At 57.8% G+C, this 24856-nt stretch overlaps 2 protein-coding genes across 2 annotated transcripts in view; one reads left to right on the forward strand and one right to left on the reverse strand.

Annotated features, from left to right (window-relative positions):
* SLC25A25 (solute carrier family 25 member 25) overlaps positions 1-6432 on the forward strand; it is a 43444-nt gene extending 37012 nt beyond the window's left edge. Inside the window, 7 exon segments of the mRNA NM_001164510.1 lie at positions 717-828; positions 2706-2864; positions 4062-4214; positions 5066-5173; positions 5270-5437; positions 5987-6137; positions 6248-6432. Of these exon segments, the coding sequence (NP_001157982.1) occupies positions 717-828; positions 2706-2864; positions 4062-4214; positions 5066-5173; positions 5270-5437; positions 5987-6137; positions 6248-6432 (1036 nt within the window).
* Positions 16962-22593, reverse strand: PTGES2 (prostaglandin E synthase 2). Its single transcript, XM_001927936.5, has 7 exons — positions 21804-22593; positions 20476-20673; positions 19783-19841; positions 19275-19424; positions 18806-19006; positions 18362-18479; positions 16962-17636 (listed from the first exon to the last, which is right to left on the reverse strand). Exons 1-7 carry the CDS (start codon positions 22071-22073, stop codon positions 17514-17516), a joined length of 1119 nt encoding a protein of 372 aa, XP_001927971.1. The 5' UTR covers positions 22074-22593; the 3' UTR covers positions 16962-17513.

A 24856-nucleotide genomic window follows, 5' to 3' on the forward strand; every position in this document is an offset into this window, starting at 1 on the left:
GACTCGGGGAAGAGGGGGCGTTTAGTGGTTTCGGCAGGTGAAAGGCGAGCAAGGAGCCCCTTTCTCTGCCTGGCCGAGCAGGGGCAACCCCCCCTCCCCCGTTGGGGTCACTCCCTCTTAGCACTGTAATCAGCCTTGCTAAGGCTGCCCACGGGGGCGCGGTGGTCCTGGAGCATCCTTGGTGGGCTGGGAAATCCAGCAGCGTAGCCCTGGAGCTGCTTCCTGCCCTCCCAAGCCTTCCCAGACCCCTGGGCCCGAAGCCAGCTGGGCAGGGACGGCAGGCTCCCGGCCTGGCTCCCCGGCGCTGTGGAGGGCGCGTCCTCGTGCTGTGCTGTGCCGTGCGCTTGCCTCACTAACATCCGCTCAGGGCACTTATCTGTGTTGTTTCTCCTCTCTCCTCTGCATCCTCCTTTGTCTGTGTGTCAGAATACGAACGGGCCACTTCTGGGGCCCTGTCACCTAGTAAGTATCCGTGTCACCTTGGGGACCGCCTCCCTCCTTGCCTTCTGTGCCTGATCAGAACGGGCTTCTTGTGGGCCATTAGATCCCGTTGTTGTGTGCACAGTGGGGGTGACTGCCACCTTGCCTTTTCTTCGTGGGGACGGAGGCGCCCTCTGTGCTTTCCACACGCCTGCCCGCGGCTCCCCTGGAGGTGGGACGTTCGGCTGATAGTTGGGGCCTGTTGACACGTGGGCACCCGTGCGTTGGTCTTGCAGCATGGACAAAAACGGCACGATGACCATCGACTGGAACGAGTGGAGAGACTACCACCTCCTGCATCCCGTGGAGAACATCCCGGAAATCATTCTCTACTGGAAGCATTCCACGGTGAGTCCCGCGCTCCGGGCCTCGGGTTCAGGGGGCCCCCTTCCCCAAGCCTCGGCCCCCCATCCGTCCTTTTTTTTTTTTTTTTAATTTTTTTAATTTTTTTCTTGTTTTGCTTCTGAGGGCTGCACCTGCCGCATATGGACATTCCCAGGCTAGGGGTCGAATCGGAGCTGCAGCGGCCACAGCCACAGCAACACCAGATCCGAGCCTTGTCCGGGACGTCCACCACAGCTCACGGACCCGCATCCTCATGGATGCTCGTCTGGCTCATTACCGCTGAGCCGCAACGGAAACTCCTTGCCTGCTTTTCAGCAGCAGAGGTGCCCACTCCTCTGCCAGCCCGCCATCTGCTCCCTCTGTTTCCCACACGCCGGCCAACCTGAACAGCCTGCCCATTCCGCAAACGCCAGATTTCCTCTGCAGAAACTCTGCCCTCCCATCTCCACGTGCTGCCTGTTTCTTAAGGCCCACTTTAAGCACCCCGCTCCCTGATCCTGCTTGTTCTCCCAAAGCCAGTGTGACCCCCTCCTGGGAGGGAGCTGGGGCTACTCTGTAGAGATCAAATACCTGGGAGTTCCCTGGTGGGCTAGTGGTTAGGACTCAGTGCTTTCACCACTGCTGTCTGGGTTCAGTCCCTGGTCTGGGAAGTGAGATCCCACGTCAAACCGCTGCATGCTGCGGCCCAAAAGAAAAACGAAGAGAAAAGAACTATTAGGGGAGGAGTTCCTATTGTGGCTCCACAGGTTAAGAACCCAACATAGTACCTGTAAGGATGTGGGTTGGATCCCTGTCTTGATCAGTGGGTTAAGGATCCAGCATTGCTGCAAGGTGTCTTGTAGGTTGCGGACACGGCTCGGATCCCATGGTGCTGTGGCTGTGGTGTAGACTGGCAGCTCCAGCTCCCGTTTGACCCCTTGCCTGGGCACTTCCATAAGCCGCAGGTGCAGCCTTTAAAAAAAGAAAGAAAAGAAGAAAGAAATATTAGTGATCCAATTGCAGAGCTGTGAAGTTTCTCCCCCACTTTTTGTGTCATTTCTCTCTGTGACAAAAGAATATGTTGCCACTGCTGCACACATACCATTCTTTCACCTCCTCACCCCTGGTCGGAAACACACAGCACTCTGCATGCTCCCTGGCAGTGGCCCCCTTGACCTCTGCCCGCGAGCCCCCTTCATGTTCGAGCAGCCCTTTCTGCCAGTCTTTGCTGAGTGCCCCCTGATCACAGCTGAGTCCCCCCTAGACTCAGGGCTCGGGCTGGGGGCGGAGGGTGTGGGTGCTCCTCCTCCTCTGTGTGCCCTCAGGGACCCCTGGCATCTCTGTTGGACGGTGCATGGGTAGGAATGGGCTGCCCCAGGGTCGGAGCAGAGCTGGCTGTGCCTGCCGAGCCGGGCTGTGGCCTGGGAGAGAGGGTGTTACGCAGGGATCTCGGCCCTCTCATGTTTGCAGAAGCCTTGCATAATGTTCTGCCAGCATGATCCGGTTACACATCGGGTTTCAGAAGAATTTTTACCCCTGACTTGAGCTTTTCTGTACAGCCAGGCTGCTGATCCTCAGCTGACATGCCTTTGTAAGCTGTTCTTGCCACAGCCCCTGGCCGGGTTCGAAAGGGCTGTCTCTGCGTGCTTCCAGCTGTGCGCTCAGATTCCAGCCGGGGGCCTCCCCGCACCTGCCCCCCGCCCCCTGCCCAGGCCACAGTCCGCTCAGAGCTCGGCCCCTCCACATCGTGAAGGTCGGGGGGGTGCAGCCTCACCCTCTGTGGTCCCTCGAGGTGTCATCCACTCGGGACAGTGGGAGGCCGTGGACACAGCCGTCTGCCGGCTGGCCTGCCACAGGCCTCGGGAGCCTGCTTGACCTCTCTTTGCCCACCTTCCTCACAGATCTTTGATGTGGGTGAGAATCTGACAGTCCCCGATGAATTCACAGTGGAGGAGAGGCAGACGGGGATGTGGTGGAGACACCTGGTGGCCGGCGGCGGGGCGGGGGCCGTCTCCAGAACCTGCACAGCCCCCCTGGACAGACTCAAGGTGCTCATGCAGGTACGTCTGGTGTCCATCTCAGGGCTCTTTGCCCGACTGGCTTCCCCTCCATTGCCTGGGGCCCTGCTTTGGGCCCATACTTTTCTAACCCAGATCAGAATTGTAGCTCAAGCAAGAATGACATTAGATCCCGGCCCAGGTGACCTTTTGCACATAGCTGATCTAATTTTATCTGAGGACCTTAAGCCAGGGTCACATTTCAAGGTGGTAATGTGGGCACATGACCCAGTGAGAACTGGGGTGTGGCAGGAACTGGTTTCCTTAGGTGCGTCTTGAAGAAGTCACACGTGGGGCGGTGCCAGCAGATCCTCACCTGGCCTGGACACTGCTCCCTTGGCCAGGCACCTGACCTTATGTCCACAGGACAGAGATAAGCTGGACCTGTGTCGGGGCAGGGTTGTGAAATCAATCTGAGGACACACTGCTGGACTAAAGTGTTGTCTCTGTGATGGCCGGTCACCCCTTGTCCTCGGGCTTGTATCCTGGCCCTTTTTGTGCCATGCACCCTGCTCAGAAAAGGTGTCATCCTTTCCCTATGCCCCTCGGCCCCCTGGGCCTACCTCGGGTCCAGGCCAGTGGACTGGAGAATGAGGACTCCCTACCACTGCCAAATCAGGGAGGCAGGGTGGTTCGGGAGGAGGCGCTCCGGGCCTGGGACCCAACCTGGGGTCCCACCCTCCCAGCTGGGTAACCTCAGGCAAGTCACTTTAACCCCAGGGCTTCAGTTCCTCCGGAGACTAAGGGGTTCGAGCAAATCACCTCATCCATTTGTTTGTCTTGACTGAATCCCCAGGAATGCTTTAGAGATAATAGCAGACCTTGGGTGAAATGACACAATGCCTGGGGTGGGAGTGGGAGAGTTGGGGCAGGGGGGAGTGGGGTTGTTGCGGGGAGAGACACAGATTGGCTGTCATTGGTGATTGTTGAAGCTCCTTATATAATTCTCTAAACTCGTATCTATGTTTAACAGTTCTTCATAATAAAAAAGCTCAATTTTTTTTTTTTTTTTTTAATTTTTAAAAAGTAGTCCTTGGGGCCGTGTCTAGCATGATGTCGGCAGCAGCCGGTCCACAGCAAAGTCTCGTTGGGCCTCGAGTAACCATGGTTGATGCTCAGGGTGCTGGGCTGGTCTCAGGGCCAAGAAGGAAGAGCATGTCTGTTGACCTTGATGCTGACCGTTTGTCCTTCCCGCCCCAGGTCCACGCCTCCCGCAGCAACAACATGTGCATCGTGGGTGGGTTCACCCAGATGATTCGGGAAGGAGGGGCCAGATCACTCTGGCGGGGCAACGGCATCAACGTCCTCAAGATTGCCCCCGAGTCGGCCATCAAATTCATGGCCTATGAGCAGGTGAGAACCCAGCTGTCCAGGGAGAGTCACCAGTCGGCAGCCGCTTCCCGAGCTTCCCCTGGAATGAGGTCCCTGCCCTGTTGATTCCCTGGGACCTGGAGCCAGTCCTTGTACCTGAGGGATACGGCAGGGCCAGAGTGGGAGGGGGAGGCCTGGATCTGCCCCCAGCTCTGCCCCCCTGTTCCACTGGGGGCCAGGTCCTTCTGTTTCTGGGCAGCATCAAAAGTGCTAGGGAGAGGAGTTCCCGTCATGGCTCAGCGGAAACGAATCTGACTGGTATCCATGAGGATGCAGGTTCGATCCCTGGCCTCGCTCAGTGGGTGAAGGATCCAGCGTTGCTGTGAGCTTTGGTGTAGGTTGCAGACGTGGCTCAGATCCTGCGTGGCTGTGGCTGTGGCGTAGGCCAGTAGCTACAGCTCCAATTGGATCCCTAGCCTGGGAACCTCCATGTGCCACAGGGGCAGCCCTAAAAAGCAAAAAAAAAAAAAAAAGTGCTAGGGAGGGAGTTCCCATTGTGACTCAGTGGTTAAGAATCCCACTCCTATTCACGAGGATGTGGGTTCCATCCCTGGCCTCACTCAGTGGGTTAAAGGATCCGGCATTGCCCTGAGCTGTGGCATAGGCTGCAGACATGGCTCAGATCTGGTGTAGGCCAGCAGCTGTAGCTCCAACTGGACCCCTAGCCTGGGAACTTCCATATGCCACAGATGCAGCCCTAAAGACAAAAATACACAAATAAAGTGCCAGGAAGACCGGGTCTCAGCTAAACCCAACAGGTTCCGAGAGGCAGAGCGGGACAGAGCAGGTGTTCTGATTTCCGAGTGTATCAGTTTGTTTGCTCCCTGTTCCAGATCAAGCGTCTCGTGGGGACTGACCAGGAGACTCTGAGGATTCACGAGAGGCTGGTGGCAGGGTCCTTGGCAGGGGCCATCGCCCAGAGCAGCATCTACCCGATGGAGGTGAGGGTCCCTGGTCCTGGGCTGGGCAGCACGTGTGCGGGCGAGGGTGGGGGCGGCCGGGGCTCACGCTCCCATCACTCCTGTTGGGCCCTGCAGGTCCTGAAGACCCGGATGGCTCTGCGCAAGACGGGCCAGTACTCGGGCATGCTGGACTGTGCCAGGAAGATCCTGGCCCGCGAGGGCGTGGCCGCCTTCTACAAAGGCTACGTTCCCAACATGCTCGGGATCATCCCCTATGCTGGGATAGACCTCGCCGTCTACGAGGTGAGCCCTGGAGGACTCCAGCCCCTTGAGCAGCACAAGAGACTCAGAGCCCCCCTCCCAGCCGTGGGTCAGACACCCCGCCGGGTAGACCCCCTGGGGACCAGCGAGATCAGAGGCTGGTCTCCTCGCCGGCTCTCCTGTCTGTTGCAAGGGTCTCCCGTCACACCGCCTGGCCCCCGCACCCCCAGGTTCTGTACCCCCGAGGGCTGGGCGGGCAGACTCCGGAGCACAGGAGTCGGGCTCCCTGGGGAGGGAAAGGGGGGTGCTGTCTCTGCCCCCTCCCCGCTCCCCACCTTATGCAGGAATCCCTAGTGACAGCAAAAGCAAAGGGCAGGCGGGCCAGGAGCTCAGCAAGCTCCAGGCCAACCCAGGCCAAGCGAATTGGGTTACAGTGGCCTCCCGCAGATCCCATGTGATGGGGAAACGCCTCCTGTGGGGATCCAATAACTGTCCCCCAGCTCCCCCGCCCAGACGCTCACTGCCTCGCAAGCGCTTCCATTCTGGGGTCTGCAGGCACTGTGCTCACCCCCTCCCCCTCGCCCCTTCCAGACACTCAAGAACGCCTGGCTGCAGCGCTACGCAGTGAACAGCGCAGACCCCGGCGTGTTTGTGCTCCTGGCCTGTGGCACCATGTCCAGCACCTGTGGCCAGCTGGCCAGCTACCCGCTGGCCCTGGTCAGGACCCGGATGCAGGCCCAAGGTAAGGCTGGGCCCTGGCCCGTCGGCGCCCAGGGGTCCTTCTCCCGGGCAGGCTGGGATGGAGGGGGGAGCTGGCGAAAGGCCTCTGACGGGCGGCCTCTCTCCCCACAGCCTCGGTCGAGGGCGCTCCGGAAGTGAGCATGAGCAGCCTCTTCAAACAGATCCTGCGGACCGAGGGGGCCTTCGGCCTGTACCGGGGGCTGGCCCCCAACTTCATGAAGGTGATCCCGGCCGTGAGCATCAGCTACGTGGTGTACGAGAATCTGAAGATCACCCTGGGAGTGCAGTCGCGGTGACGGGAGGGAGGGCAGCCCGCCCGCGGACTCACTGATCCTGGGCCTGCAGCCCTGGGATGTGTCGCCATCTCATTCTGTGAATGTGCCAACACTAAGCTGACTTAAGCCAAGCTGTGAAAACCCTGGGATGCGCCTGCAAAGGGGGTGGGGCGAGCCGCAGGCCCACTGGGTGTGTCCTGCTGACCCTGGCCGACCCTCACGTCCGTTCCAGGGAAGACCTATGGGTATTCCTCAGGGACCAGGGCTCAGCAGGACACGGGCTCGCGAGCGCACACAGGGACGGAATGTTTCCTGCAGCACCTGCCCAGAAGCACGGCTGGGGGGCCGGCTTAGTTCTTCCATCGCAGCATCCTCGCAGCCAGCCGGCTGACACGGGCCGCCTTCTGGCCTGCCGAGCGTCTGCCCCCGGGCCCACCTTGCTTCCTTCCTCGCTGCTGTTGGAAATGGTAGGAGGAGGGCCACCAGCCCACTCCCCATGCCGCTCCCCGCCCTCAGTCCGCCGGGCAGGCTCTGGCTTCTGACGGCCCTGCTGATGGGCACCCAGATGGCACATGCATGAGGGGCGAGGGGCTGCCCGGCATCTTGGCGCATGGCTTTGCGGGTCCTGGAACCCAGACGGCCTCTGCTCCCTGCGCTCCCGGGGCTCTGAGCTGGCCCCGGACGCTGTCAGGCCTGGCACCAGCTCGGAATCAACTCCCTCTCCCCTCGCTGGTATGAGGGCAGCAGGCATTGTGTTGGAGCAGGACGGGCAGTTGCTGCCCGGTGGCTGTGGGTCCTGGCGGAAGAAGGAAAAGGCGTTCAAGGCCTTAATTTTGTATCATTGGGCAAAGGGTTTGGTTCAGAAAGACAAGCTGGACAAAGGTGCAGTTCCGCGTTCTTCCAGAGGGAAGAGCAGGGAGCCGGTGGCTCGGCTGATGGCATTAACGTCTGTTTGTTCCGCGCCGGGGGATTCGTGTCCAATCCCCACGGGGGCAAAGTGGGACCAGCCTCACATTCCACTGCTTCAACGTATCTCACTGCTTGGAGCCTATTTATTTCGTATTTATTTAACAGAGTTATGTCCTAACTATTTTTATAGATTTGTTTAATTAATAGCCTGTCATTTTCAAGTCCATTTTTTATTCGTATTTATGTTCACGGTTGATTGTACCTTCCCAACACCTGCAAGGTGGGGTGGGGAGAGGAAGGAGGGGGGGCCGTGGGAGTGACGTGACCGTTCTCGCCACGACCGTCGTGTCTGTCCAAAGAAATTCCTCTCGGAACTGGCGACAGAAGAAAGGCAAGAAGACAGAAGGGCCCTGACCGCAGAGGAAGCCCTTTGGCAGGTCCGGCTGGGACCAGCACCCAGGAAGCTTCCGGATCCAAGGGTTTGCCTAGGAGGTGGGAAGCGTGGGAGAAATGTTAGCCCTGAAGACAGATGTCCAAACCATTTCTTGGACTGGGAGGATTTCTTTATTCACCCTTTCGAATGACAAGACAGTGAGGCACCCATCACTGTGAGTTTGGGGTGGGGGCCGGAGGAGAGGGCAGCGGGCTCCCCACCTGCACCTGTGAAACGGGCTCCCTCTGTCCGGGGCCCCACTGCCCCTGCTCAGTAATGCTGGTCAGCGTGCAGCTGTGCAGTCACCCCTCTGTTGCACCGGAATGGTCTGATGAGGACAATTTAAATAGGATGCAAAGATCAATGCAAAAATTACTGTTATATATAAATAGTTATAACTGGAATTGGTGACAAAGCGAATTAAGAAAGAATTGGAAGTTGTCATTGAAAACAGCCTTCTAATAAAGTTGTTTCAAAGCAGATGACGGAGCCATGATTCTTCCGATCTGGGCTTGGCTGGTGTGGGGCTGTTTGCATGTTAGAATAAGAATCCAGGAGTTCCTGCTGTGGCACAGTGGGTTAAGGACCTGGCACCATTTCCGTGGTAGCACGGTTTGACCCCCAGCCTGGCACAGTGGGTTAAGGATCCAGCATTGCTTCAAATGTAGCATAGGTTACAGCTGCGGCTCGGATTCAATCCCTGGTCTGGGAACTTCCATATACCATTGGCCAAAAAATGAATTAAAAAAAAAAAAAAAGAATGTGAATCCATTTTTCTCATCAGAGAACATGAGAAAGCTACCCTCCCGCTCAGAGCAGCTACCCCTCTGGATTTCTGGAGGCTCTCCACCCCCCCATTTTTTTGGCCATGCCTACAGCATGCGGAAGTTCCAGGGCCAGGGATGGAACCCATGCCACAGCAGTGACAACACCAGATCCTTAACTGCTGGGCCACCAGGGAGCTCCCTGTGGAGGCAGTCCCTCTTTGGAGTGAGTGCTTGCTGGGTTTGGGGTGCTCTGCCAGCACCCCGGAAGTTGCTGAGTCCGGAGCTCCTTCCTCAGCCCATCTCAGGCAAAGCTGATCCCTCCTGCTTGAAGCACCTCCAGACACCACAGTGCCTCTCTGCTTGTCCCTGGCTGCCCTTCCCCAGCCTCAGGGTTGGTTCCTGCCCATCTTTCTGACTCAGAGATCCTGGAGGGGGCCCCCAACATTATTTGCTTTCTAGGGACAGGGAATGTGTTTGCAGTTGTACCTCTAGTGCCCAGGGCAATGCGTAGGGCAGTGCCCAGTGCACAGAGTGCTCAATAAAATGTTCATTAAATAACCCCACGTCCCAGTCCCCGTCCCCCCGCCCCCCCATCCCACGACAGCCCTGGGCACCTGGGGGCCAGGCTAGCATGGGACTGTGTAAAGCAGCTTGGGGAATGTGGTGGGGGCTCTGGCGTTCAGAGGCTGGAGGAAGGTGCACAGCGGCATGCCCGTGCGTGTAACTGGCATCACTTGTGCTGGGTTGAGCAGTATCCCTCCAAGTTCATTTCCACTGGGAACCTCAGATGTCACTTGATATGGAAAAGGGTTTTTGCCAATGTAATCGGGTCAAGATGGGGTCATCCTGGATGAGGATGGGCCCCAAGACCAAGGACTGGTGTCCTTAAACAGAAGGGAGTTTGGAGTTCCCGCTGTGGTGCAACAGGATTGGTGGTGTCTTGGGAGCGCTGGAGCACAGGTTCGATCCCTGGCCTGGCACAGTGGGTTAAGGATCCCTCATTGCCACAGCTGCGACCTAGGTGGCCACTGTGGCTCAGATCTGATCCCTGGCCCTGGGAACTCCATGTGCAGCAGCGTTTCCAAAAAAGGGAAAAAAAGGGAGTTCCCGTCTGGCTCCGCGGAAACAAATCTGACTAGCATCCATGAGGACGTAGTTTCAATCCCTGGCCTCCTCAGTGGGTTAAGGATCTGGCGTTGCCATGAGCTGTGGTGTCGGTCGCAGGCTCAGTTCAGATCCTGTGTTGCAGTGGCTGTGGTGGAGGCTGGCAAGTGAAGCTCTGACTCGACCCCTAGCCTGGGAACCTCCATATGCCGCAGGTGCGGCCCTAAAAGAAAGCCAAAAAAAAAAGGGAACGCAGGGGGCAGTTTGGACACAGAGGAGAGAGCGACACAGGGAGAAGCCCGTGTGATACAGGGAGAGGAAGAGGTGGGAGTGACAAACCTTCTGGTTAAATGCCAAGGAGAGCAGACAACCCCCTGAAGCGAGGGAAGAGGCAGGAGTGATTTCTCGATTCCTCCATCAGACCCTCTGGAGGGAACTAACCCCGCCGGCACCTGGACTTCTGACTTCTGGCCTCCTGAACTGTGAGAGAATTCATTTCTATTGTTTTTAGCCACCCAAGACTATGACTACTGCAGCCCTAGGAAATTAATATGCCATGTGCGTCATTCGTTACCAGGGCAACGGCGTAAACCTTTCCCAACACCATCAGGTCTTATCAAGTGAGTCCCTCCACCCACCCCATCCAGGCTTCCCCTTGGGACGGTGGCCAGATGTCAGGTCCTTGGGGTTTCTCCACAGAGGTTAATTTGGAGAGGTGCTCTAAGGTGACAGGTGGTGTGTCCCCAAGCCAACCTTCCTGTGGTCACCTCCCTTGTCCCTTCATCCCTCCTTCCAGTCTTAAACCCGTGTCATATTCTTTTCTTTTTTATTTTTTTAGGGCCGCACCCACGGCATGTGGAGGTTGTCAGGCTGGGGGTCGAGTCAGAGCTGCAGCCACCGGCCGCAGCCATAGTCACAGCCACGCAGGATCCCAGCCGCATTTGCGACCTACACCACAGCTCACGGCAACACCAGATCCTTAACCCACTGAGCAAGGCCAGGGATCGAACCCTCGTCCTCAGGGATACTGCTCAGGTTCATCACTGCTGAGCCACAATGGGAACCCCACACGTCCCATTCTTCTTCCTTGGTCACCCTACTGATAATGGCAGTCTTGTCCCCCCCACCCCCCACTTCCCCCACCAACCCAGCCCATTCCCCACCCCATTTGTTTGTTTCCCTTGCTCGGCTCACCCTCACCTATAGGGTGCAGGGGACTTGTTGGTTTTCACTACCGTTCCCAGTAGGTGCCTGGCACCCACTATGTGCTTGAGGAATACTTACTACTTGGCTAAAACAGGTGCAAATATTCTAAGTGTGGGAGGCCGAATTACAAAGGCGTCCACAGCCGAATCCCCAGAACATGTGAATTACATGACCACGTGGCAAAGCTAATTAAAGCCGCAGATGGAATTAAGGTTGCTAATCAGCAGACCTTAAAATAGGGAGATTAGCCTGGTTTTTCCAGGTGGACTCAAGGGCTGTCATAAGATCCTTCCATGGGGGAGAGGGATGGGCCAAGACTCAGCCCAAGGTCTCTGAGGTCTCTGGCTTTGGAGATGAGGCGGAGAGCCCGAAGGCAGGGAATGCTGCAGCCTCTAGAAACTGGAACATGCAGAAGTTCCTGCCGTGGCTCAGTGGTTAACGAATCCGACTAGGAACCATGAGGTTGTGGGTTCGAGCCCTGGCCTGCTCAGTGGGTTGAGGATTCAGCATTGCCATGAGCTGTGGTGTAGGTCGCAGATGCGGCTCGGATCCTGTGTTGCTGTGGCTCTGGCGTAGGCCGGTGGCTATAGCTCCGATTCGACCCCTAGCCTGGGAACCTCCACATGTCGTGGGTGCAGGTCTAGAAAAGACAAGAAAAAGAGAGAGAAAAGAAACTGGAAAATGCAGAGACTGACTCTCCCCAAGAGCCTCCGGACATCAGCTGCCGGGAGGGCTGTTGGAAAGTCAAGATGAGACAGGAAATGGAAATGACCTTCATAATTAATAAAGTTTTTGTTTTTTATCTCCCAGCTCCCCTGCCTCTTCCAGGATTCCAGACACACAGAGTAATTTCCCCTAAATGCTTTTCATTCCAACCTGCCCCCTCCCCGGGTGAGGAAGCCGGGGAGCCGCTGGGGCTGCGGGATCTGACCGCATCCTCTTCATGCTTCCTTCCTTCCTTTTTTTTTTTTTTCCTTTTTAGGGCCCCACCACTGAGCCACAACGGGAACTCCTCAGGCGCCCTTTCTGAAGCTAGACCCTTTCATCTCTCAATCCTGGGAGTGCCATTCCTGAGCGCCAGCTGGGGCTCTGCACACAGGGGACAAGAGCTGCCACTGCCATGTCCCCATTGTACAGAGGCAGCAACGAAGACTCCCGGAGGGGAAGGGACTTGCCCAGCGGCTCCCCGTGAGCAGGTGACAGGGCCCCGGGAGTACAGGTGAGAGGGCCCCAGGTGTGTGGCATGCTTGGGAGTGAAGACAGGGTGGGCTCCCCTGGGGCTCCTGCCCAACCCACGGTGCCCTGGAACCTGGAACCATGCCACGACCTCCCTGTGGGGACCTTGCCTTGCCTCAGGTAGGTGACACCTGGTCCCTGGCTGCCCTCTCAGACCAGGTGGCTGCAGAGAACCTGAGAAACGTGGAGCAGGCCTGTGCCTGCGTCCTGGCACTTGGCACTGTGATCCTTGGGCAAATCTCCTGCTTCTCTGAGCCTCAGTTGCCTCGCAAGCAAGCGGGGCTCAGTACTTTGCTGAAGGGATGCGGCCAGGGTCATGCAAAGGGCACCTGTTGTGCTGAGATTCAAACAACTTTGCTGGCTCTGAAGCCACGTTCTCAGGGTTGGCTCCTGGCCAGCCAGATGCCCCCGATCCCCAATCTCACTGGTTTCAGCGCCACCGCCGGAATGTAGGGGAAGGGTGAGGAGGAGCAGCCCCCGTGCTGGGCCCTGATGCCCAGGCTTGGACCTTTGCCCCCGCCCTCCAGGGCCAACAGGTGCAGGAGCGGACCAGCGAGGCCCAGTCAAAGTGGCTAGGGAGGCTGGCCAGCACAGGCTGGCAAGGCCGCAGGAGGGCAGGGAGGACCCAAGAATGAGGAAACAGACCAGAGAGGCCCAGAGGCCTGCCCCAGCCCCCCTGGGGGCCAGACAAGCCTAGGCCTCTCCGGCTCTCTGTTTCCCATTACAGGGAGGCTGGCGGGGGCGGGGGGTGGAAGGCAGAGCAGCAGAAGGAATGGTCTCCTTTGGCCACGTGCTATCACCCCTCAGCACATCCCCGTGGCCCAGGAAGAACCATTATCTCCCCACAGCAGTGGTGAAGGCTGGAGGGAGGGGGGCTGGTTCGACCCACGGCCACCAGGGTGGGGCCCACTGGCAGCCAGCACCGAGGAGCCCAACCCCTGCCCCCCATTTCACAGAGGAGGAAAGTGACACGGGGCCCCTGGCTCCCAGGGGCCTTTTCTCCTCCCCGAATACACTCTTTTTTCTACCATCTGCATTAATGTCCCACGGCCGCTGTGACAAATGCACACACGCGCAGCATCTCAAAACAGTGCTGATGGATTCGCTGGCAGTGCTAGAGGCCGGAAGCCCCACATCCATGTCACTGGGCCAAAATCAAAGTGGCCCACGGGCTGGTTCCTTCCGGCGGCTCTCAAGGAGAATTTGTTGCCTTGCCTCTTCCGGCTCCTGGAGGCCGCTGGCTGTCCCTGGCTTGTGACCTTTTCCTGGCCTCTTTCCAGCCTCACTTCGGTCTCACGGTCCTTCTCTAGCCGAACCTCCCCTGCCTCCCTCTTATAAAGAGTCTGTATTACTTTCAGGGCCCCCCCTGGATAATTCAGGAACCTCTCTCCAGCTCAAAACCACTAATTTCATCACATCTAGAGATTCTCTTTGTCGCAAGAGGTAACATCCTCAGGTCCCGAGGATGAGGACCTGGATATATTTGGGGGCCATTATTCAGCCCGCCACCTCTGTTCCCCCCACCGGCCCTGTTCCCCATTAGACACCTCTCCCCATCAAAATCCTTCCCATTCGACTGGTTAAATAAATTAGGGAACGGTCACCCCTATGGGATATGGTGAACTGCAGAATATTACACAATCATTTAAAATAGAGATGGAGCTCAGTATTGATCCAGAGTATGTTCACGATTGAGGAACTACTGTGTGATCTGAACTTTTATTTTAAAAAAAAGACATTGTGCTGAAGATCATGGACTCTGGAGCCTGGAGCTCTGGGTTCAAATTCTGCCTCTGCCCCTTACTGTGTGACATCAGGCGATTCACTTAACATTTCTCTTTATTTATTTATTTTTTTGCTTATTATTATTATTATTATTATTTTAGGGCCACGCTTGCAGCATATAATGGTTCCCAGGCTAAGGGTCCAGTCGGAGCTGTAGCTGCCGGCCTACACCACAGCCACAGCCATGTGGGATCCAAGCCACGTCTGTGACCTACACCACAGCTCACAGCAACACCAGATCCTTTAACCCACTGGTCAAGGCCAGAGATCAAACCCACGTCCTCGGTGATACTAGTCAGGTTTGTTACCACTGAGCCACAGTGGGAATTCTGTCGCTTAACCTTTCAGATGCCTCGGCTTTCTCAAGTTTAAAAGGGAAATGTTTGTACCTAATTTATAGGGATGTTGAAAAGACTAATGAGGTAATATATGTAAAGTGCTTAAAACTGTGCTTGCCACAAAATAGGTTCTGTTCAAGTATTAGATAAATATATGTATTTATTATATATATGAGTTATATATAAATATAAATTTACATATTTTATGTGCGTGTATATCTACATATAGTAGGCACACATGCTATATGTAGGCTACATAAAACATAAACTAGTAGGCGATACTCCAAAGAATTTTTAATCTTTGATTTAAAACAAAATTTCTTTGGCCACCCCCATGGCACGTGAAAGTTCCCAGGCCAGGGATCGAACCTGTGCCACAGCAGCAACCCAAGCCACTCCAGTGACAATGCTAGATCCTTAACCCACTGTACTCCTTGACTTTCAAATTTTTTCATCTGAGTGACGAGGCTGGGAATAATCGGTATCGTCTTTTTGTTTATCTCTGGGTTCTGTTTATGTACAATAAAAATCATCTGCATAATCGAAATGAAATTTTAAAATTTAACAGTCTAACAAACAAACAAAAAAAAGCAAACCAGAATCCTCCTAATCTTCAAAGCCCCTGCTGTGGTTCGTTCTCTCCAGGGAGTCCTCCCCGCCCCCCAGGGAAGAGGGATCTTGCCGTTCTCACGACTCTCTTCCCTTCATACTTCCTGCAGCTCTTGACCGTGAACTCTGGGAGCCCAGCTGGACCCCAAGCAGGGAATCTGAGAAGAGACAGCAGAGCCCACTGGCTGCAGAAAAATACCCCTCACACATCAACTGCGCATGTCAGCTTTGTGCAACCTTCCCATCCCTGAAGGGTAACTGACTTCCCAGGGCTTGCCCAAGGTCACAGTTCTACTGCCACCAAACGCCACAGGGCACATGCCATGAACTGAGCATGACCAAGCCGGGCAAGGGTTCCTGGCCTGAGGCCCCTTCCCCTGAGAGGTGTGATTTTCCCAATCTGCCAATCTTCAGATCCTTGAATGCTAAACCCATTATGCAGATGGGCAGGTGCCAGCCCAAAGGTGCGATCCCAGAATTGGCCACAAGGGGAGCAGGACCAGGCCTCGTGGCCATCTCCTACAGGGCTTCGCGTCCTCTACCGCCCTCTGGTGGTTATGGGAAGACAAGTCCAGGGGTCTGATGAAAGACTATTTGGGGTAACTGAGGTGAGTTTGCCACCTCTGGGAGAAATGCTCAGTGACAGAAGCAGGCCTCATTGCCCTGTGGTGGCCTTGGGTTGACTGGTCATTCTCCAGCCTCAGTCACTGAGAACGGGTCTAGATAGCACAGTCCTTGGACTTTTCATCAAAGTGACCCTTCAGTGGAGGTGGGTGAGGAAGGTGTGGGCGGGCTCCTCTCTGCCTGTAGCAGCCCCAGGAATAAAGCCCCAGTCAGAAGTTGGGCCCCTGTCCCTAGCATGGCTCTGCCATCAACGGTGTCCTCCTCTGAAAAAATACAAACACAGAAGGAATCATCTCAGTTCGTGAAAACAAGGAAGGTGGGGCCCAGTAGCTGGGGTCTGGCCTGTACCTGGGGTCTCCTCAGGGGGACCAAACCTCCAGGGGAAGCTGAGGCTAGGAAATGTCGCTGGGCTGAGCAGAAGGGGCAGGGAGCACAGGGCAGGGTCGTGGGACGTGAGACCTCCCCTGGCCATGGTGTCATGGACAGAAGGTGGACAACTGCCCTGAGCAGGTGACACCAAATGCTGCTTTTGGGGAATTCGGGATTGAGACAGAAAAAGACGAGCCAGGAGTTCACTTCATGGCACAGTGGAAACAAATCCGACTAGGAACCATGAGGTTGCGGGTTCAATCCCCGGCCTTGCTCAGTGGGTTAAGGATCCCGCGTTGCCGTGAGCTGTGGTGTAGGTTGCAGATGCAGCTCGGATCTGGCGTTGCTGTGGCTGGGGTGTAGTACGGCGGCTACAACTCCAATTCGACCCCTAGGCTGGGAACCTCCATATGCCACGGGTGCAGCCCTAAAAAGACCAAAAAAAAAAGAAAGAAAATTCATAAAGAAAAATCATTCTCCCCAGAGGACCTGAAGGGGTTGCCCAGTCACTCCCCAGTAGAGGGGGAGGGTTGTGTCATGCCTCTGGAGGGCTACCTCAGCAGCCCCTTGTCTGCTGCAACCAGGGCAACAGGGACCCCAGACCCAGGGGGTTCTACCCACAGCCCCCTCCTCATTCCCAGAGCTGCTTCTCCCTACAGACCCTGTCCCAGCGCCCACTCCCCCCAGGCCTGCGAGTGAGGACCTGGGTGGCCTGCTGCTGCCATGGGGCCCCTGAGCCTTGGTCTCCTGGTCCACAGCGCAGGACTGGAGCCATTCTGGCCGCTGCTGAGCCACGCATCCTTCTACACACTGGACAGCCACCCCGTTGTCAACCGGTCACAACTTCCCCTTGAGGTGGGGCCTCTCATTGTGGCATCTGACAGATGATGAGATTTGGGCCCAGAGAGGGGTGCCCCCGCCCGGAGTCCACAGTCAGCGGGGAGCAGAGCTGACCCGCGCCCCAGGCTGTCTCTGAGACTCCCTCCTGCACATCCCTGGCCAGGTCCCAGGAGCTGTGGGATGCAAAGCCTGCTGAGCCTTTCACCCCAGGCCTGACACGTGGTAAGCGCTGGACCAGTGGTATTTAGCACCAGGGCTGGGCTGGCCTCGCTCAGAAGCTGCCCTAGAGGCACTGCTGCAGGCCTCCATTACAGCGCCACCACGCGGGGAGCAGAGGGGCCGCCACGTGGGGAGCGGCCAATCTCTTTATTGCAAACATGACACACAGTCCAGGGGGCACCTGGAAGGAGCAGGAACAAGGGAGCCAGGCTTGGGGCCTCCCCAAACCAGACAAACCCCATTTCCCTTGCCTGGGCGGGAGCCCAACCCAGTTCCCATCCACGGGGCACAGACAGCACAGCCCTGAGAGCCCCAGAGCAGGCTGACAGCAGGGAGACCCAGGAGGGGGTGGGGAAGGGGGGGTGGTCAGGGAGGGTTGGGGTTCCCCCAGAGAGGGGGCAGTGGGGGGTGGGGGAGGTAGCCTTCTGTGCCTGTGTGCGCGGGGAGGTGGCTGTGAATGGAAACCAAGCTTGGGCTTCGTCCCCCAGCATCCCAGGGCCCCAGCAAATGTCCTTTGTTGGAAGTGAGAGGTCTGGGGGTGGGGGGGGTGCACAAGAGGCCAGATGACCCCATCCCCCACTGCCCAGCCTCACAGCATCGCCCTGTGCCCCACGGCCGGCATCCTCCACTGTCTTCCGCCTCCTCCTGGTGGGGATGCTCAGCTCACTGGACAGCCTCGGCGATGGCTTTCTCCACCCGCAGGTACCAGGGCTGGATGTGAGTGTGACGCATCAGGTCCTCGAAGGCCTCCAGGCCCTCCATCACCCGCAGCACGCCGTACACCGCCTGGGGGTGGGTAGAGAGGCGGGTTCTCGGCTGCCTGGTCCTGCCAGGTGTGTGCTCTGAGCCTATCACCTCCCCTCTCTGAGAGCCCCCCGACCCAATAAAGGACCAATTTTGCATGCAAGGCTTTGAATGCAGTGTGGGGAATGGCTGCAGCTTTTCCCTGCCCGGCACCCACACCCCCTTTCTGGGTAACCATCCTCCCCCAGGAGTTCCCTTTAGGAAAATGCGCTCCCCCACATCCAGGTCCTGAGATGTGGGGAGAGGGAACCCCATCCCCCAGCTCCAAGACCTAGACCGGGCAATCGACATGTCCCATTCTGGCCATAGACCTGCTTCAAGGACTGGCATTGAAGCCAGGCCAACAAGACACTGTCCCAGGACTTTTGCTGAGTAGAAGCCTGGAGCGCTGGACCCAGGCCTTGGCATTGAAGCCAACTGCACATTTAGTTGAAATGTGGCAGGACGGCCTAAACTCTGGTAACACCACTTGGCCTCTGGATCCAGCTAGTCCTGAAGCCAACTCACACATCCTCCATTTTTTTCAGTTATGTGAACTAAGTTCCTTGTATCTGGTTTTCCGTAAGCCCCTGACAACCAGTGCCTCTGGGTGGAGAAGCTGTGAGACACAGGCATTGCCTGCACCTGGGTGTTCTCCACCCAGGTTCTCAGACCCCAAGGACAGACCCTTCAGTCTGTGCACCCGCTGCCACCCCGACCACACTCACCAAATCAGCCAGGTTCGGCTTCTGGCCCCCCATGAAGGGCCGGTCTTTGCCCACAGCTGCCACCCACTTGTTGGCAGCCTCGTAGAGGTCCTCGCGGACGTCATCCTGGAGGTGGTGCCTGGGTGGGGGGAGTCCATCAGGGAAGCTCCAATGCCTGGCCCAGGTGGGGAGAGGAAGAAGGCCTGGGGGCCAAGGCTACTTGGGGGGGGGGGAAACAGGGTAGCAGGAACAAGAGCCCTGACTATGGAGAGGAAAGCAGAGGAAGGCACAGGGCAGGGACCCAGCTCTGGGCTCCACGACCAGCCCTGCTTCCCCTGGGGTCAGGGAAGCAATCACAGGTTCTGAGTCCCAGCTCGGCTAATGCTGGGGGCCTGGGGATGTGTGCGCACACGTGTGCGCGCACACACACACACACACACACATACACACACTCAGCACCATCACCTGCTCTTGAGCCGCTTGCTGATGAGGTACATGGCAGCTGCGCCCATGTACTTGGCCATGGCGCCCTCCACCGTCCCGAAATTGCCCTCCTTGACAATGTAGTCGAAGGAGGCCAGGGCCTCGGCCGGCGTGCGGTACACGTTGGGGGAGATCAGGTGCACCAGCCAGTCATCTGCCCACTGCCGCCACTTCATCTCCTCTCTGCGGGCAAAAGGGGCACAGAAGGCGAGGCAGGTAGGCTTCTTGAGCCAGGGCCTGGGACGGGGGGTGGGGGGCGCAGGCACAGTATCTCCATCGCCCCGTGCACAGATGGGACGCTCAGCCCCAAGGAGGAGGCCCTTAACGTAGCCCCAGCCCTGGTGGTCTCCCACGCTGCTCCCCACCGCACAGCATCCCGCGCAGCCTGGTCCCCTCTGGGGGAGGCCCCGCCCCCAGGCCCCGCCCCCGCCCCGCCCCTCACCCCACGTACGTCCTCGCCTCCTTTCCACCGTACATCCGCTGGGCCTCCTTCTCATCCAGCATGAGCCAGTATTTGTTGCAGAACTCGGTCACCTCCTTGCCCTGCTCGTTGACAGCCTTCATGGGCGGGTAGTAGGTGACGATGTCTTCCAGGGGCTGCCTTTGGGAGACGTCCTGAGTCTCAGCCCGACTCCATCTTCCCAGATTCAGAGCCCTCCCCTCCTGGGGGGACTGCCCACCCCAGCTGGATCGGGCCCCAGGGCTGCCCCACAAAGGCTTTCCCCCGTCCCATGAGTGACACAGCAGGTTCTGCAGCGAGAGGGATCTGGGGCAGACACTCCGAAAGCATCCCCCCGACAGAGGGAGAGGCGCAGAGGGGAGGCCGTCTCAGAGTGACGGCCGTGGTCCACCGTGGAAATCCAAGCGGCAGCCCCACCCTACTCCACGTGGGAACCCAGGGGAGGCCGCCCTGGGACAGGAGAGGGGACGAGATGCAGTGCCAGCCGGGGGCTCCTTACCCTGACACCAGGTAGGTCTTGAGGGCGCTGATGATGACAGAGGAGTCATTCAGTTGTTGCTGGAGAAGAAGATGGTTTAGATCAAGGTTGGGGGTGGAATGGGGGTCTGGCAGCCACTGGCAGAATCCCGGGGGGCTCCTAAACCAGGCATCCTGCGGAAACTGGTCCAGTGGAACCTGAGCCTTGTTTATCTGCCCCTGGGGGTTCACGCCCCCCAAAATCAATGCCATAGAGCTTCCCCACCCCCAGGACCCAGTCCCCACCCTCAGGACAGCCCACCCTCCAAGTGAGGGAGTAGTGTGGCTAGTGGGGAGGAGGCAGGACCCACCCACCTGGCCTCCTGGACGCTGACAGGTAGGGTGGACTCAGACGCTACATACTAGGAGCCAAGCCCTACACCCCAGACAGTATGGTTCTCTGTTGATGAATGAAGCAAGCCCAGAGAGGCTAAGTGACTGGCCGCAAGTCACAGAGCCAGTGAGTGGCAGAGCCCCACCTTGAACCCAGACCAGCCTGACCTCAAACCCACATTGTTAAGGCCTGTGGTGCTCTTCCTCCCTTAGACAGGCTGCGTCCCAATCCTCAGCCAAGGCCCAGAGAGCCCAAGCTCCTTCCAGCGCTGCAGAGCAGTGCCTGACTCAGGGGGATTCCAGGACAACCCGGGACACTGGAGGGGGCTCCCTGGGGGCTCACCAAGCTGTCTCCTTCCTGGGCCAGCAGGATGGGCACCTTCCTGTAGGAGGAGAACTTGATCTCGGCCCTGCGGACAGGGTTCACCTCCACCACCTGGTAGGGCAGGGCGTGGAAGTCGAGGAAGGCGCGGACTTTGCTGCAGAATGGACACGTCTTGTACTGGTATAGAGTCAGCTGCAGGCGGCTGGACAGCAAGAGCTGGGGGAGGAGCAGAGGAGGGGGGCTTCTGAGACCTGGTGCCCAGGCCCCGCCCCCGGCCCCGCCCTCAAGCTGAAGTTTCCCGAAGGCGTCTTCTAGGCTGACCCTGAGAACTAGAGAAGGAACCCAGGATAGACGGCAAGGAGAAAAGGAGGCGCAGGGAGGGGAGCGGGCTCGAGCAGCGGGCAGCTCAGGCTCAGGCGCCCGACCAGTGGGCTCCCCGGGAAGAAAGGAGGACTCTTCCGGTTTCTCGCCAACGCTAGAGAGACATCTCTCTCCTTCCTGTCCCGAGGGAACTTCAGACACTGCCAGGTGGACCCCCCTCCCCGATGCAATTGTTTCTTCAACTTGGGAGTGCCCCCCCCCAACTCCCCCACTCTCAATCCAAGGGACCTCGGGGTGAGGGGGCAGAGCCCAGCGTTTCCGAGTCTCCAAGAGGGGAGTCCTTGTATCTGGGCCACGGACCTGCATAGAACATGCACAGCAGGAGAGCCCCAGGTAAGCTCGCTGCAGATTCCTATCTGAAAGGCACAGCTGCAGTCGCCTCGCCCCCGACGCTGTTCAGAGATGGGAGACTGAAGCTGGACCATGGGTGGGGGGGGGGGTGGACAGGGAGATACAGAGAAATCTACTCCCCATCTGCCATTCTGGTTCCCTTGGATTCCGAAACCAGGCGCCTGTGGGGTGTGATGGGACGGGGCTGGTGCTGTGTACAAAGCATCGTAAGGGCAGCTAGGGTCATCGGTTTCGTAAAAACACTAATAATAGTACTAATAAATAAACACACAACCTCAGGATTTGGAGACGGTAGGAGGGAGACAAACGTTTGCTAAAGTGATAAACTGTGAAAGAGGCTTTCCGTTTCAGTGATCGCCAAATCTTTCTATTAAGAAGTCTTAAAGCCGGTTAGAAAAACGACCTTAAAACAAAGACAATTCTCGTTAGCTGACATTAGCGCCCCATTTCACAGATGAGGACGCTGAGGGATCAGAGACTTAAAACCAAGTCACTCGCTCAAGGTCAAGAATGGACAGAGGAGACGATTCCTGACCCCGCCGGTTCCCAGAAGTCCCGAAGTTCGGCGCTGATCCCAGCGCCCCCACCCAAGGCTCGGTCTGGCCAGGGCTTACCTGCGCGGCTGTGCGCTCCGCTCGGAGGTCCTGGGCGCGAAGGTGCCACCGCACGGTGTGGTACAGCCCCAGGGCGCCCCCCAAGGCCAGTGCTGCCGCCCCCAGGAGCCGTGGGCCCCCCTTGCGGGTGGTGGCGGTGGGGCCTGGGCCTCCCGCCGCTCCGGTGAAGCCCGCCCGGCTCTGCTCGGGGAGTCTTAGAGAGGGACGACCGCCCAGTCTCCAGGCCAGGGCGCGCCCGCTGGGCCAGAGAACCCGTGCAGCATGGGCCATGTTCGTTTCGCCGGCACCGCGGGAGGGCGCGAGAAACAAAGATGGCCCGGGCTCAGGCTCTCTCTAAAGGGGCGGGTCTCCGGCGCCTGGAGGTTGCCAGGGGTGACTGTGAAGCGGAGCGGGAAGGGACAGCTCTCATGGGACGGGGCGTGAGTCCCCGGCACCCAGCTTTCACACACCCGTCAGAAACAAAGAAACATCTAGGGAGATCTGCTAACTGTCCCCGCTTCTAACGCGTAGATGTAACCGGTCGCGGCGGTGACCCGGAGCCGAACGTAGGAACTCGGCCGCGTAGTTCGCCTTATGGCCCTCAGCGTCATCCGTAATATGCAACCAATAGAAAGAGATTGAACCCTTTAGGATACTGGGGATAGCGTCACGGCATCGGGTCCAGGAAAGCCACGGAAACTGCCCACCGGACCCGCAGTAGGTGGGAGCCCGCGACTGGGGCTTTTTCTGCCCTCCCGCACCGCTGCCCAATTTCTTCTGTAACCTGAACCATAAAATTTTCCGTGCACTCTGGGGGCTTTAGAAACCACGTGTCTCAGATTTCTCCCAACCCGAGGCGCCGGCTGGCCGACCCGCAGGTCCCCAGCGGCAGGATGGAACAGAGAGAATTGGGGTCCCAAGATATTCTGTCCCTCTGTCGGGCTCCTTCGCCCAAGTCGAGGGCCCGAGCCTCAGCCACCTAGGCTTCTCGGCGGGCAGCCCCAGGTTGGCCCCGCCCGGCGATCGCGAGTGGAGCGGTGCTCCTGGAGTGGGAGGGGGGATTTGTAGGCGGAACAGGTTGTGGGCGGGGCAAGACAGAGATTGAAAGACAGGCGGGCACAGAGCTTGACTGCCCCAGAAGAAGAGAGAGCAGGGCTGCTCAGAGGAACCTGCTCTGGATGGGGCGGGGCGGATCAGGGGCGGAGCTCGGGCCTCGGGGCTCCGACCCTGGGGTCAGGGCACCAGCCATCCGAGTGGGTTCCTTTGCCGCTTTCCACTCTTCCAGCTCTGAGTTCCTTCCACCGCCTCCACCTTCCTCCTGGTGCCGGCTGTCTGCGCGACCCTCGCCGCCTTGGATCGTCCCGCGGTCCTTATGGCGCCCTAGCCCGCAATGTCGGGACCTGGGCTCGGAAGGCGGGAACGACGGCTTTGGAGAAGCAGGCGACCCAGAGGGGCTGCTGAGGCGACATTTGCTTTTTCGGGGGTGCTCTCTTGGGAAGAGACCTGGGGTGTGGGATAGGGGCCGGGAAGGAACAGCAGAGCCCTCCTCCATCCCCTCGCCCCCGGGTGGGTCCGGAGCTGCAGGCGTGCTCCCGGGGTTCAGGGCGAGCACTGCTAGCGGGTCTCTGGAAACTGCAGCGTTCAAGAACTGTGGCCACAGGCCACAGATGAGGAAACTGGGGGCCTTTGGATTTGGATTTGTTCTAGCCACTTCTTTCAGGCCCGTTGGAGACGGGGGCTCCTCAAGAGGGCGGGGCCGGGCGTGGACCCTCTGGGTGGGCGTGCCAATTTGCTGAATCAGCATCCCCTGCCCCCTTTGCTGGTGTGGCCTGAAGCCCTGGTGAATGTGACTTGCTTACAGAAGCCGCCTGTTGCCTGCATAGCACTGCGGGGGGTGGGGTGGGGGTGTGGAGAGAGAACCTTCAGCTCCCTTCTCACCTTCTGGAGCCTCCGTTTCCCCATCTGCAAAATAAGAATGACGGGTAGTGTCTCCTGCATTGAGATGGGCCAGGATTAAATGAGAAAACGAATGGGCAGAGCCTGGAGGCTGGTGAGGCCAGTGTTTTAGAGAAGCCTATTTTTTGCCCACTCAGCAGCTTCTCCACCTTTGCCAAGTATAGGAAGGAAACCCAGTGATCCAATCTTCCACCAAACCACTTGGCAAATTCTCCCTTGTGTCCTCCTGGAAAGATTGGCAAGAGGTAGGGTCAGGCCTGCATCTCTGCCTGCCATCCAGTGCTCACTACCCTGGGTCCCTGTACTGCCTCTTCCTTAATTCATTCCAGCCAGGGGGGTCTCCTGCCTGTGGCTGAGCTGGATGGTTGCTCAAGTCTGAGCAAATCCCAGGAATGGTTGTGCTTTTCCCTGTTGCTGTGCAACATCTGGGGACAGGTGACTGAGACTCAGGGTTCTCATACAGAAGAGAGGACAGAGCCTCTGTCCAGGCATAGCCCAGATCCTACCAGCCCAGGAGCCCCATTCTGGGCTATAGGTTCTGTGACCTCCCATTCGTATCTGACCCTAGCGGCCAGTCTCCTGGACACATGAGCCCGCGTGGGACCCCACCCCTCCTTGTTTTCCCTCGCTCTGTCTTCTGCAGTCCTGCTGCTTAAGAACTGGGTTCCTCTGTGGAAACGAACCTGACTAGTATCCATGAGGATGCATGTTCAATCCCTGGCCCCGCTCAGTGGGTTAAGGATCTGGTGTTGCCGTGAGCTGTAGTGTAGGTCGCAGACATGGCCCCCAGCTGCAGCTCCAGTTCGACCCCTAGCCTGGGAACTCCCATATGCCACACTTGTGGTCCTAAAAAAATAAAAATTAAAAAAATAAATGATTGAATTGGTAAATGAGAAGAGACAAAAGAGACCTGTGCAAAAAAATTCCAAATAATTTGTGTGTGGACTTCTTTTTTTTTTTTTTTTTTTTTTTTTTTGCTTTTTAGGTCTGAACCCACAGCATATGGATGTTCCCGGCTAGGGGTCAAATCTGAGACGCAGCTGCCGGCCTACACCACAGCCACAGCAACTCAGGATCCAAGCCCTGTCTGTTACCTACATCACAGCTCACAGCAAGGC

Source organism: Sus scrofa, chromosome 1 (genome assembly GCF_000003025.6).
Source record: "Sus scrofa isolate TJ Tabasco breed Duroc chromosome 1, Sscrofa11.1, whole genome shotgun sequence".
Lineage (NCBI taxonomy): Eukaryota > Metazoa > Chordata > Mammalia > Artiodactyla > Suidae > Sus > Sus scrofa.

What these genes read in the sequence shown, in the direction of transcription:
- PTGES2 (XM_001927936.5), bottom strand. Translation starts at nt 22,073, where the DNA reads ATGGCCCATGCTGCACGGGTTCTCTGGCCCAGCGGGCGCGCCCTGGCC. An exon ending in AAGACCTACCTGGTGTCAGG is followed by an intron (nt 19,425 to 19,782) that starts GTAAGGAGCCCC and finishes CGTCTCCCAAAG; the next exon opens with GCAGCCCCTGGAAGACATCG. An exon ending in AGCAAGCGGCTCAAGAGCAG is followed by an intron (nt 18,480 to 18,805) that starts GTGATGGTGCTG and finishes CCCCCCACCCAG; the next exon opens with GCACCACCTCCAGGATGACG.